General features: G+C 37.6%; 1 protein-coding gene across 1 annotated transcript in view; it reads left to right on the plus strand.

Moving 5' to 3' along the window:
* Window positions 1-12,500, plus strand: part of LOC135216771 (thyroid receptor-interacting protein 11-like) — a 238,047-nt gene that overhangs the window by 136,509 nt on the left and 89,038 nt on the right. The window contains exons 5-6 of the mRNA XM_064252246.1: window positions 6,435-6,567; window positions 9,589-9,629. Coding sequence (XP_064108316.1) covers window positions 6,435-6,567; window positions 9,589-9,629 — 174 coding nt within the window. The remainder of the gene's footprint in view (window positions 1-6,434; window positions 6,568-9,588; window positions 9,630-12,500) is intronic.

A 12,500-nucleotide genomic window follows, 5' to 3' on the forward strand; every position in this document is an offset into this window, starting at 1 on the left:
ATATATATATGAATAGATTTACTTAAGTATTTTTACAGCATTTACCAGTTGATAGTGGTGCATCTTGACTGCCATGTCAGGAAAAGTATACTTTTCCCATTTCATTATATACTATTTATTTTACTTAGCATTGTGATAGAATATTCGTTTGGCGAGTAGAAAGGAATTTGGTATTTTCAGTGTCCTCAGGAAATCATACACGCAAGTTGGTGAAAGTATTTATAAAGATCTTGGTATGATTTTTGTCGAAATAAAAAGAAAAATCGGATAATATTCTCAACTTGAAATGTTGCCGAAAAATAATGGAGTGCAACGCAGAATTTAATTTTAACCCCTTAAGTAACTTCGGAAATATATTGTATACCTGCAGAAAGACAGTCAAACATGCACAAACAAACAAACACACGTGTAAACATAAGCACTATATATACACAACCTCCATCCAAATTCGTTTTTGGAGGCAGCAATGATTAAAAGCCACAAGATAAGGTTAAAAGTACAAAGAATTTTATGTACAATATCATTAACGCCACAGGAGGTTGGAAGGAATTTCCTTTTTGAAATTGCGCTGGATTTTTTTTTTTTTTTTTTTTTTTTTTTTAAAGAGAATAAGTATGAATGTGACGATTTTCAAGTTATAATGTTTCACGGAAGAGAATTCGGGAGAGTCATAAAGTATCCTGGTCTATGCATATAGAGTGTGTGTGTGTGTGTGATTTCGTATTAATGAAAAGGGAATCTGAATATAATTTTGACTGACTGATGAAATGGTCTTTGATGATGACGAAGAAAAGTAAGTCATGTGAAATAGTTTAAAATGTTTTTCTAACGCTTTATTTGACAGCGAGTGCAGGCATGGCTTCTTTCGAGGAGAGTATGAAGTCCAGACCAAAGAGTTCCGAATATCAGTATGAATGAAAAAACAGCGGAAGTGGTCGACTCGTATGCCTGTGTGCTTTGGGGTAAATGATGAGGTTGATTGCAGGATGAGAGAAAAGATGACTCCATGAAAGGGTTCAACAAGGAAGAAAGCTGGTGGGGAAAGGGGCTGGAAAATCCAAGCAGAAGTATCTATAGAAGCAAAGATTGGTCAGTCGATTTCTTATCTTTGGAAGTGAGGAGTAAAGTAAACGAGTGTGCGAATGATGGGAAACTGTTTGAAAGGTTAAAACCTGAAGACGCCGAGATACGACGATGTGGCGAGAAGTTTCACAAACGTTAGAAAATGAGAAAGGTTCTATTGTGAAAAAAGTATTTCATTCTTTCATCTTGGAATGAAGGAGAGATTGAGAAGTCTTCAGGGGTCAGAATGTTGGAATGAAGCAGATATAATCAAATATACCCCAACGCAAGACATTTCACGCGTATTTACGCTGAATGCTGATCATCAGCTCATAAAACCCCCTGACCTCTATTTGAAAGAATACTATACTTCCTGACGAATGTCAAGACTTGATACAGCCGATTGCTTTCTACTGAGCGGGTCCCGAATCCAAGCCACGCTCAGGTGGTGATGATGATAGATTTTCACTGGCACTTCTTACTGTCTCTGTGAGCTAAGGAGTTGTTTTATGGCGACTGGTCTGTCTGAGGTCGGTCTACCTGTGGAGTTGTCATCTGCGCTATGCCTTGCTTCTCTACGTCTGACGTGGGTGGAGAAGAGGCTTGGGCTCTGGTCTTTTCATCTCTAGGACATATGCTTATATTGTTGTGACTTGTTCTTTTCCTCTGTTGCTTATTAGCGTCCTGTAAAAAAGCATCTTCCACCTCACCTATGTAGCACCTACAGCTTTTCCCCTCCGTTATCCTCCCAACCACATGATCTGGAGTCGTCATTTCAGATTTTTCTTGGGGAGGCAAAGGGTATGGGTGGGGAAGTGATCGAAATCAGCACGGGGTAGGGAGCCTGCTGTAAGACCCCCGAGATATTTTTGGAAATTTGTGCCCATTTTTTAGCATTTTGAAGCCATATACGATTCACCTTGGAGTGAATTTGATTATTATTATTATTTCAAAGGCTAGGGGCCAAACCAAGTCGCGGGGGGGTGGGGGAGACATCAGTGTCTTGAGAGGCAAGTGCCCCCCTCCCCCCCATGACACCCCTGACCACATTTAAATGATTCGCTTTTCACCAACCCTTCGTCCTCCATTCACTTCACGGGACCACATCAACTCGCATTGCCTCAGTGGCATGATCGGTATGGTCTTGGCCTGCCATCTCGGTGGCCGCGAGTTCGATTCTCGGGAATTACATTGAGGGGTCAGAGATGTGTATTTCTGGTGATAGAAGTTCACTCTCGACGTGGTTCGGAAGTCACGGAAAGTCGTTGGTCACATTGCCGAACAACCACTGGTTCCATGCAACGTAGAAACACCATACAAATAAACCGCATCAACTCGTTACACTGATGCCTTTTTTTCTCACTTATGCTAAAAGCTTCGTTTTTCTTATCTTTGTCATTCATCTTGCTCTGCTACATACAATGTGCAATACCATTTAACATAAAACTTCAGTATCTTTTAATTGTATTTAAAAGCCACACTTCTCTTCCATAAAGAATATCCTGCCCAACAATCCGTACTTTCCAACTATGGGTTCCATACATATTACTCTTGACTTCTAGATATCATGTAAAGGTTTTGCTAACTTCTTGTTTCCCCTATTCTGAAGTGTCTCTTTTCTCATCCTAATTCATACGTTGCATATACCACTATATGTATTCCATGACGGATCAACCACCTGTACACCGTCTGTTGTTCCCTGCATAAAGAGAAATCTCATCTATATACGATGCATATTTTTTTTTGATTACCGTTGTCCTGTAATTCTTTATAACTTAGGATAGTTACTGTCGATATTTACAATTTTTTTGTGGACCCTGAAGAAGAGTTATGTGCGAATTGATATACAAACACTTCCTTAGAGGATGGCTCTGCGGAACGGTTTTTATTTAAATTTACATATAGCGACATCTCCGAGTAGAATTTTCATTTTCTATGCATTTTTTCTTTGAATCTCCAAAGTGGCACCAAAAAAAAGTAATCGGTGCCTATTTCTGATATGAAGCTTAAAAGTCGTGTTATATAAGTAACTTCATGATTATAATTGTTAGTGATATTTTCTTTTTCAGTATTATTCGTCTTTAATAAGTTTTCTAATCTTATTTAGTGATAAGAAAATTGTAAACGCACAAATAAGAATTAATTTTCCCCACACAAATACAACCCTTCGTTCTTTACTTAAGATTTAGCCTGCGACCGCGAGCTGGATCCTGTGGAAAGAACTTTAGGTTTGTATGTCACGAAAAATACAAATCTCTTTAAAATTTTGCTATTTGGAGATCCTCTTATCGAATAATTGTGCGGAAAATGCAACCCCATCCTATTGAAAAATACCGACAATTAATGTGAACTTTGTATTTAATCTTTTTCTCATATATTATATAATACCAATATAATTTCACGTTCCTATATACAATTTTATTTCATATTTTCAACCAACTGTTTTCCTTTCGTGCTATTAAACCTGGCGTTTACATTTGCCAAGTCCGTCGTTCCCCGAGGCACCTCATTCCCCCATTTATGTGAGAGATGGTTTTTTCACGGCGGATTGATTCGAGGTCAGAGTTCGTTAAACTGCTGTATATATCGACAGGCAGTTCAATACCGGTGTTGACACGGCCTTCGTTTTTCTCCTTCGCTGCCAGTGGCGTTGTTGGTCTGGAAGGTTTGGGGGTCGAGGGAAGGAACGAGGTCCAGAGGAAGTTTTGTTGGGGGGGGGGGGGGGGGGTTTGGCGTTCCTGTTGCTTTCCTAACCTTTCCCTTCTGTCTCACATCCTGTCCTTTGGTGATCCATTCGTTGTACTGTGGTCTTGATGTCTACACTTGTCTGTCACCTCTCCCACTCTCTGTTCTGCATTCATTTTTGTTTGTTATTTTTGTTGTGTGGCGTCCATACGACATGTTTTTCTTCCATCCTTTAATTTCCTCTCTCTCTCTCTCTCTCTCTCTCTCTCTCTCTCTCTCTCTCTCTCTACACATACACACTCATTTTTCTGAATTTTTTTCGAGGGCATATACATACATAAATACTAATTTTTATAATACTTCAAAATAATAATTAAGTTCCCTGTATATGAAACTTTAGGTTTACATAATGGTAATAAAGACTGCTCGTGGCATGTTATTAATATAGGCGAGAGTCGACGGAACATAAGAATGTTTTTTAGCAGAGAGAAGATGAGAAGTGCATTTTAGCTCTTCAAGCCATATGTCTGATTAACTGCACTGGGGCTGTTTCTTTCCTTCAGTCAAGCTACGGTATTATTTTTTCTTCTCGTTTTTCTCTGCGTCTTGTAACAGTTGGCCTATTAGTCGGTTCTTTTTTTTCTGATACTTCTGTGAGAGCGGAGCACTCTTTTTGCTTAGTTGCAGTATTTAAATTATAATATTTGGTTGCACGTTCTCTTGGGTTTCAACTTACATAAAAAATGTGTGTAATTAACGATTATTTCATAATGGGTGCGTCATGGATTGCTTGGATTTAAGGTCCTCTGTTCTGAATCCGATCTGGAATGGTCAGTTGGAAGAGATTCCAGAATTTGGTCGAAGATCTTGTACTGGTGTATATATAATATATATATATATACGTATATGTGTGTGTATGTGTTTGTGTATTTAGAGAGTATATATGCATATATGTACGTGTGTGTGTGTGTGTGTGTGTATATATATATATATATATATATATATATAGAGGAGAGAGAGAGAGAGGAGAGAGAGAGAGAGAGAGAGAGAGAGAGAGAGAGATGGATGAATGTGTGTTTGCAAAATCTGTACTTCCTATAGTATGTACGTAAGAGGGAGAGAGAGCATTGTTCCAGGAAGTCATTTTTTGTTTGTGTGATAGTCTAGGTATTGTTTTCAGTTTATGAGCCATGCGTTGTTAGTGACGTATTGACAGGACGCTCTACGGAATATCCTCCAGAGATATGGGACGATGATGATTCGGTATGAACGGCCTCGTATAAAGCTAAAAAAATATAATAATGAAATAAAAAAAAAAGGACCGAGTGGGCATAACCAAGTGCTTATTGTTTATCCTCATTCAGAGACTCCCATACACGTTACTCAGCTTATTTTTTAAGAAGTTAAAAAGACTATTACATAAGCCATTAAAACTTTAGTTACCTGTACTTTACAGAATTTTAAGATATGCTGTTTGGGTTTCTTTTCAAACGCTTGTTATAGCTTTACTACAAAGCTTTGTCGCCCTCTTTGGAGCGTCCCGTCGGCCCCTAGCTGCAACCTCTTTCATGCCTTTTACTGGACCTTCATTCCTATTCTCTTTCTTCCATCTGGCTATCCACCATCTCCTGACAATTGTTTCATTGTGCAACTATTAGATTTCCTTCTTGTTAGGCATCTCGAACCTTTTCACTCTCAATTTGTGGTGTCGTTCCTTTTTCCGGTTAGGGAATCAAGTGATAGATGGTGATATTTATCCTAAATGAAAAGCACTGCTGGTCTGATTGAGTTTTCAAAAGGAATAGAGAAATGCCAGTGATAAATGGCACTGGTCACATTTCGCCGTAGCGACGGTGTTGTGATGAAAGACCTAAATGGAAACATATGTAGAACTGTGACCAAAGCACCTTTTCGTCTAGTGTCATTTATCTCTCGTAACCATCCATAGGTTATGCCACACTTACAAGAGTGTAACTGTATTTTATGATTCATGAGTCTTCGCCATCATACGAAGACATATTGCTCTTTGATACCCAGTACATTTTAATTTTCCAACGCTACACCCGTGCGTTTCCGGAGCTTTAGGTCCAATTTTTGGTTTGAGGGACAGTGGTTTTAATTCAGTGAAAGGAGAGAGCTCGTTAACATGATTTTTCTCAATTTTTGATGGAATAGAATTTAATTATACATATATATATATATATATATATATATATATATATATATATATATATATATATATATATATATATATATATATATTATATATATAACACATATATTATATATATATATATATATATATATATATATATAAATATATATATATGTATATATATATGAAAATAAGAATGAATTCAAGAACCCTAAATTAATTTGGAAAATAAATTCGTGCATTCACTACAATATATATTTATATATATAATATAATATATATACATATATATATATATATATATATATATATATATATATATATATATATATATATATATATATGTATAGTGCGACCAATTAAATTTTGCATGTCAGTTAATACTTCATTTTGCGTATATATAAATGGCTATAATGAAAAATTTATGATGTATAATTATTAACATGGATAAGTCCATTATTAAACTTGTCCTCATAGACAGTTTATTTCAGTAGGTAAAGAAATAACACCGTTTCTCTCTTTGCTTCTGCAGTTATCCCGACGCGTTGAGGACCTCGAACGAGAGCTGGGATCCCTGAGGGACGCCCACCAGGAACAAGTGGCTCTTCTACAGGATCAGCACCGTCAGCAGTTGTTGGCTCTGAGAGGGCAACGTCACCAGAAAGGTCAGTCGCTCTGGCGTTTGGACGTCGGTTTCAAAATAGCTTGAAAAACAGCAGACGTTATTTCTGGAGCAAATTAATTGCATGCTCCTCTCGTCTCTCTCTCTCTCTCTCTCTCCTCTCTCTCTCTCTCGTCTCTCTCTCCATCTCTTTTCCTCTCTCCTCTCATCTCTCTCTCCGTGAATGGTCTCTATTTTCGAGTAAATGGCTCTCTCTCTCTCTCTCTCTCTCTCTCTCTCTCTCTCTCTCTCTCTCTCTCTCTCTCTCTCTCTCTTCGAATGAAATGGCTCTCTCTCTCTCTCTCGTCCTCATCTCTCTCTCTCTCTCTCCCTTTCTATCTCTCTCTCTCTCTCTCTCTGACTTGATACCATTGCAGTAAAATTAGCACATTTTTGGTAATTGTTTGTGTAGTATTAACATATTTAACAAGTTTTTATAGTTGCCATTAAAGAAAAATTTCGTACAAAAAATAATTGCAAGTGCTTGCACACGCACATTATATATATATATATATTATATATATATATTATATAGTATATATCATATATATATATATAATATATATATATATTATATATATATATATTTATATATATATGTATAATAATATACAGTATTTTTGTGTGTGCTTGTTTGTATAAGTATTCTGAGCTGAGGTGGTGTGGCTCTACTCAATATATTACTAACGTGTGTATGCATTTATGTCATTTATACTGGTCTGAGTTTCTCGGATACTCATGCAAATATCCATCCACGCACAGAAACTCACATCCAGTGTATGCATCAGTGACTGTACATATATGGCTGTTTTTGTTCGAGTATGATGGCCGAATCACTTCCCCAGCAGGTTTCCCATTGATACGTGAGGGCGGACAAGTGTTTTAACTCGTTCGTTGACCCTTATTTGGCCAGTTTCCTCCCTGTGCGAATTTCCCTGTAAGGTCAAAGGGGTGTTCCGTAATTCTTGTTTACCGACTCTATATAGAATATATAGAGTCTAAAGTTTTTTAAATGAATAAGGATCTCGAGTTAGAAAACAAAAACTCATTGTTCAAACATCAGCTTCTTTTCATAAATGTCCTTTCGTATTTATCCTATATTTTATAGTAATGAAGTATTGGAGGGCTTGCCACTGGCCCAGAGCTGTAATTCGGACTTTTTTTTTAACATGACTAATGCATACGTAGAGATATCTATGTTCCGTAGGGAAAGCAAGTTCAGGTGTGCCAGCGACACACACCAACTGTGTAAAAGCGCACTCACCATTCAGGGCTACCAATCTCACATCACACTCCACCTAAATGCTGCATATTTGATTGATTGTTGGTGACGATTTTCATCTACTACTACGTGTCATTTTATTAACTGACTTTGTTTATAAGTTCTTAACACATTACGAATAATTATGAAATATCGTGTTTGTTAGTTTGATTAATACTTTCGTATATTAATCTATTTTGCCAGAATCAACTTTCAGCAATCTGGTTGATTACACACACACACACACACACACGCACACACACACACACACACACACACATATATATATATATATATATATATATATATATATATATATATATATATATATATATATATATATATATATATATATAGCGAGAGAGAGAGAGAGATTTTTTATATTATGTATGTATGTATGTATGTATGTATGTATGTATGTATGTATGTATGTATGTATGTATGTTTATATATACATATATTTTATTTGTATGTTGTTATATTTATGGATTTGTGTTTTTATGTCAATTTAATCTTTTTAAGAACTATAAAAGCAGGGTACAATGAAGACGAAAAATAAAGCAAAATGAAAGCGTGAATATGTCACATTCCAGGTACCTATGGAAGAGGAATAATAGCTTCAACTTGATCACATTTAAAGCATAAGCGATCAAGTCACGTGGGATCCACCAGGTTCTGGGTTAGCCCTAATGATTTAAAACTTTAATCACCTATTAATAAAGATATAAAAGATATGGCCGTTAAATAGCTCGGATAAATTCATCTTATTCATAATGTAACATAGAGAATTTGCGATGAATCCCCGGGTTATCCTGTATGTGGTGTTACTCTTATGGGTGGAAGTGGTTGTATTTTGATAGGCGTTTCATGCCGGTTGTGGCGTTCATTTTTCCTCACACGACCCAGGTGTAGCAACAGCCGTTCAAGTGAGTGACTTAACTTCTACATATATTTCTGGGAATTAGTTCCCTCTGAAATTTCTTATTTGAAAACGATAGATTATCATCATATTGACAATATATTTTGAATAGTACTAGTTTTTTACGGACGTATTAAATAGTACTATAGTTTCATAAGCCACTCACTGGGCTGGAAACTCTCAGTCTCTGTCGAGTGTTTATATAGGCAAGATCTATGTGCCACCTCTCCTGAGGGATACTTTTGAAAGACATATCACTCAGGAGAGGTGGAACATAGATCCTACCCATGTGAACTGTCGAGAGAGACTGAGAGTTTCCAGCAATGTGATTGGCTTTTCAACAGCTAATCAGGAGCGTCGTAAGGGACTGGCCCAGACATCAAATGCACGGTCGATGTGAATCTATCATAGTTTTTTTATTGACGTATTAAATAGTACTAGTTTCTTACAAACGTATTACCTTACCCATACTCTTAGAAGTGGCGGAGATTCAAAATTAAATCCCGCCCCTAGGATGTTATCTGTTGGATCAAAGCTATGACCAAAGAACTTTCATTTGGAGAATTTATATAGGGGCAGTGGTTCGAGAGGTTAGGATCACCCTAGGCATTGGCATGTCTGAACGTGATGTTACCCTCTAGCTGATATTATTACATACATACATATAATGTGTGTGTGCTCTAACTCTCTCAATCACTCAAAACCTACTTGATCCATTAGACAACTTAGACTAATTTAATTTTAACTGATGGTATTTCGATTTACCAGATAATAGTAATGAACATTATTTTTTGTTGTTATTGTTTCCTGCAAACACTGACTTTAGCTTTTGTCCTTCGTAACAGATGGTACTATATCAGCCGAGTCGCCATCAGCCCTGGAGGAGGCAAGTACTGATACCTTATTCTTTACTATATATATATATATATATATATATATATATATATATATATATATATATATGTATGTATATATATATATATATATATATATATATATATATTGTACTCACATCGGGATCGAACTCCGGTCTCTCAAATGAAAGACCAGGAAGCTACCAATTGGTAGCCCCAGCCTGTCATTTTTAGAGACCGGGATTCGATCCCGATGTGAGTCAGAAAATTATTTTTGTGAAAACTCATATTCATGTGTTCATTCATTCTAGTTCTAATGTATACATGAGCCAAGGTAAGTTACGTTGAATGCCGCCATTTTAAGCCACTTCCTTTGTGACTCAAAATTATGTGTCATGTATGTATACATGTATTAGATATGAAATAGTTTTGTGTGCTTGCTTTTTTAAATTCCATTTAGAATAAATGTATATCATGTTATATAGCCTCCGCCTGATGTGTTGCCACCTCTTGGATAGGGGGGGGTGGGGGGGGGGGGGGGGGGGGGGGGGGGGGGGGGGGGGGGGGGGGGGGGGGGGGGGGGGTTTGTGGACTCGGGCGCACTTGCAGAGTGAGTAAGAACGGTTGTCACAAGTGTTCCTCGCAGCTGCGTCAGGTGTTGGTCCGAACTTGTTTGAAAACCTCCCTCCCCCTAACACCTAACAGTCTTTCTCTCTCTCTCTCTCTCTCTCTCTCTCTCTCTCTCTCTCTCTCTCTCTCTCATATTTAAGAGTGATTTATGGGTTTCCTGCCTTCCTTGCTTTGTACCCTCTTCCACAGGTCTTCTGACGTTGACTTATTATTTCTTTCGTCCTAATCATTAATTATATCTTTGATTTTTCTTGCTGGTTTTCACGGGATATAAATAGTAGGCTTTTGTTTTCAGGATTTTTCAAATTGTTTTTAGGTTTACTCCAAAGACTGTGTGATATTTATTATGGGACGAATTTAATTTTTAGACTGAGCAAATGAGCGACAGATGTGTACGTGGGAGCATATGAGCATTAATGTTTGTTAGTTGAGTTATTGGGTTAGAACGTGGGTGCTATTTGGAGTTGAAGTTTCCCTCAGAACTCTAATGGAATTTTTTTTTTGTTTTTTTACAATTATCAAATACATATTTGTTAATAAACTGTTTAGTTCCTTGTTGGACGAGTGGATTTCGCGCTGGGCTACCAATCCGGTGGTCCGAAGTTCGATTCTCAGCTCGGCCAACGTGGAACAAGAGGAATTTATTTCTGGTGATAGAAATTCATTTCTCGATATAATGTGGTTCGGATCCCACAATAAGCTGTAGGTCCCGTTGCTAGGTAACCAATTGGTTCATATCTACGTAAAAATATCTAATCCTTCGGGCCAGCCCTAGGAGAACTGTTACTCAGCTCAGTGGTCTGGCAAAACTAAGATATACTTAACTTTTTACCGTAATCATCAGAAACCTCAAGTTTTTCATGTGCCTTCAGCAAATAACAGCTCATTTCATGAGATTAATAGGTGAACTTTTAGTAGTACACTGAATTGAAGCCATGAACGGTTTCTGTGAGTGAATTTTTTTTTTGATAGATATTTGTTACGTCGTAACAGACTTTGAAACCCACGTCACTTTGTCGGGCAGCTCTGCCATTGTGCTTAGTTGATTATAAAGTCAGAAGTTAATAAGTAGATGTGCATTTGATCTCTGAGTCGTTTTGGCAGTTTTTGTTGAATTACGTACAGCGTTTATAAATCGTTGAAGGTTTCGAATATCATTTTTGTCTATTTAGCATTTCGGTTCCCTTGATAGAATGTATCATAATAGCCGGTCTTTAGGAGGAACCCGTAAGTTGATACACCCTTTTAATTAATATTGGCTCTACAAAACTTTGAAGGGCATCGTAAACTCGTCGATAAATATCTTTTTCAAATTGTGTGTGAACGCCTTACAGTCATCCTTTTTTTATTCATCTAAAGGAACTTATTTATGTTTCGAATCGATTCTCAAAGCTTTTCAAGTTTTGAGAATCTCTTGGATAGTACACCAGTTGAGCCAAGAGCCCGGAGGGGAAAATGAAAGCGTTTGGTAGACATTACTATAACCCTTGACGGGCCATGCTGGAACGGGGTTATTTTTGGCGTTGTCAGCTGACCGTTATGATTGATATACGACGAGTTCACGACAAATGTTCGTGAAACCTTTGCCCTCTTTGCCAGAGCCTCCAACATTTTAGTGAATGGCCACGACCCCTTACCAGACAGTGTCCAAATAAAGTTTCACCAGTATGACAGCCTTAGCGCGACTTTCAGTCACACTCACGGTCTGGACCGTGGTCACATTGTAATCAGCGAACGTAGTCGGCGTCAGTGTGACCTCATCTTATTTCTAGATGAATAGGAATGGACTAACGTATGGTTTACTCCGGAGCCTAAACTAGGAGTTGAAAGAGGCGAGGCCGTGAATGATGTCAGTTGACGTCCTACGTAAAGGATAACGTTTAGATTTAGATATAGGAGGTAAAAAAGCAATTAGAAAATGTCTGTGTGTAGAGATAGAAAGAGACTAATGAAAAATACGGGAATGAACTCAAATGATGGGAAAGCGTGGTTCAGAGAGAGAGAGAGAGAGAGAGACTAATGAAGAAATTAGGGAATGAGCTCAAGTGATGGGAAAGCGTGATTCAGAGAAGAGAGAGAGAGAGAGAGAGAGAGAGAGAGAGAGAGAGAGAGAGACTAATGAAGAAATTAGGGAATGAGCTCAAGTGACGGGAAAGCGTGATTCAGAGAGAGAGAGAGAGAGAGAGAGAGAGAGAGAGAGAGAGAGAGAGAGAGACTAATGAGGAAATTCGGGAATGAGCTCAAACGGTAGGAGAAAGTAGTTTAGAGGAATA

The sequence above is a fragment of the Macrobrachium nipponense genome, chromosome 6, assembly GCF_015104395.2.
Source record: "Macrobrachium nipponense isolate FS-2020 chromosome 6, ASM1510439v2, whole genome shotgun sequence".
In the NCBI taxonomy this organism is placed as follows: Eukaryota; Metazoa; Arthropoda; class Malacostraca; order Decapoda; family Palaemonidae; genus Macrobrachium; species Macrobrachium nipponense.